Source organism: Merops nubicus, unplaced genomic scaffold, assembly GCF_000691845.1.
Source record: "Merops nubicus isolate BGI_N331 unplaced genomic scaffold, ASM69184v1 scaffold18748, whole genome shotgun sequence".
NCBI classification, from domain to species: domain Eukaryota; kingdom Metazoa; phylum Chordata; class Aves; order Coraciiformes; family Meropidae; genus Merops; species Merops nubicus.
In genome coordinates, this window is record NW_008623846.1 from 1 (window position 1) to 1,942 (window position 1,942).

The 1,942-nt window shown below is 63.3% G+C and overlaps 1 protein-coding gene across 1 annotated transcript; it reads right to left on the reverse strand.

Moving 5' to 3' along the window:
• Positions 1 to 166: 166 nt before the first annotated feature.
• LOC103777658 (PHD finger protein 7-like) lies at positions 167 to 1,880 on the reverse strand (the record flags this gene model as incomplete). The annotated part of the gene is made up of 8 exons (XM_008945217.1): positions 1,850 to 1,880; positions 1,466 to 1,557; positions 1,278 to 1,376; positions 947 to 1,071; positions 692 to 854; positions 501 to 607; positions 362 to 398; positions 167 to 234 (listed from the first exon to the last, which is right to left on the reverse strand). Coding segments are annotated over exons 1-8 (722 nt in total), but the record flags the coding sequence as incomplete, so codon positions are not given.
• Positions 1,881 to 1,942: the final 62 nt, after the last annotated feature.

The window sequence follows — 1,942 nt, forward strand, 5'->3', positions numbered from 1 at the left end:
GCAGTTCCCAGGGCCTGGGGAAGCAAATGGGTTCACGGCTGTGAGGACAAAGCGACCGTGGCACAGCACTGTTCGGCAGAGCTTGTGTTCTTGGTGCCTCCGCTTCGAGCCCTTGTCGAGACAGAGACCCCGTACAGAGCCCCACAGCGCAGCTCTGGGAACTTACCCGTCTTCTTCTGCCCACTGCCGGCCTCTGGGGCAGAGGCACTCGCTGGCATCGCAGCGGCTGTGCCTCTGTAGGAGCGGGAGGACTGCATGGGTTTCCTCCCACGCTGGCGGTCTGATGGAGAGAGGAACAGAGATGAGCCCCTGCTGCCCCGGCACAAGGCAGGCGCAGGGCGTCCCTGCCCTTCTTTCTCACCTGCCCTGTTTCCAGCTCCTCCGTGAAGCTGAAGCCCCTACTCGCGGGACAGTGGAGAGGCAGGAGTGCAGGGGCAGGCCCTGGCATGGCACAGCGCTTGCACCCGCCTGACTTGGGAGCCGGGCAGAAGGACACCAACCTTCTGGGGACGTGGATTCCCAAGGTGAGCATTTCTCGGAGAAATTTGCCCCTGTTTCTGCAGAGCGGGCACTGGAATGCTGAAATGCCAGCATGGAGAGCCTGTCCCTGCAGGAGAAACATCAGGGGCATGAGCGAGGCCCTGGAGCTGCTGAGCACCTGCCGTGCCCCAGGACAAGCAACAGCTCCTACCTGGATGCATTCCCGGTGGAACCAGGCATGTCGGCACACCGGGCACACCATGGTGATATAGGACAGTTGTTTGTCCACAGGATCCATGCAGACCAGGCAGGTGGTGTCCTTCTCCGGAGTTGCCTCCACCACCTGCTGTGGGCGGTGCTCCCTGCAGAAGGCCCTGGGGGGAAGAGGGAAGGCACAGGGGAGAGGTGAGAAGGGCCGGGCTGGGTCCTTTGCTGGCGGCGATGGCGAGGAGGGGAGAGGTGGTACCTGAACGGAACAAAGTACTGGGCGATGCATCCACCCTTTGTGGCACAGGGGAGATGGAAGCTGCATTCACAGCCCGTCTCCTGGCAGGTGATGGCGGCCCCGCTCTGGCGGCAGACGCAGCAGTTCTGGAAAGGGCAGAGCAGCAGCCTCAGGCCTCCACAGCCAGCCCCACAGCTCCGGGCAGGGCACAGGCAGCGGGCGCTGGCGGGGAAACGAGGTGCTTACAGTTGATGCTCCTGTTTTGGAGCCTCTGTGGAGCTGCTGTGAGCAAGAGTATTGTCCCAGAGCTGGCTGGGAGGCACAGATCTCCCTGTTCCTGAAAGTTCCTCACCTTCTGTGCTGCCTCCTCGATTCCACGCTGAATGTCCTCATAGTGAAATCCCAGAGCTCCTTCCTGAACGGGTTCCGCAGCGATGTTGTTGGCAAAACACTGCAGAAGAGAAGAGACGAGAGGCAATGAGGAGAGTGTGGCAGGGACTGCCCGTCGGACAGCGGGAGGGAACCGACGGAGGAACTCACCAGGCAAAACACATGGGCACAGAAGCCTCGCCGAATCACTAGGTACCCGCAGATCTCTGGGTCCGCCTGTGCCTGGCGGCACAGCATGCACACTGGAGGGGAGAGAGAAACGCCAGCAGCAGTGAGCACCTCTGCGGGGCAGAGGGCAGTGACCCTGAGGGGTCACCCCCAAGGCCTGCTCTGCCCCTGTCCGGCTGGCTGACGGGCAGGGCTGGAGGCCTTGGCGAGGAAGGGGGTATGGCAGGCGCCCAGGCTGGGCCCCACGAAAGGAGGGGCCCTGCCCTGGGGACACTCCTGCCTCCGCCTGCCACTGCCCTCGGCCCCACGCAGACCGCCCCAACAAGCCTCCGCGGTCAGGCTGCGGGACGGATGCTTTGCTCTCACCCTGCTGCATCGAGTCTGAGTTGGTGGCCATCTTCTTCCTGGCACTCGCCAACGGTGAGCGTTTGGAGAGTCCCTGTCCCAGCAGCGCGCGCC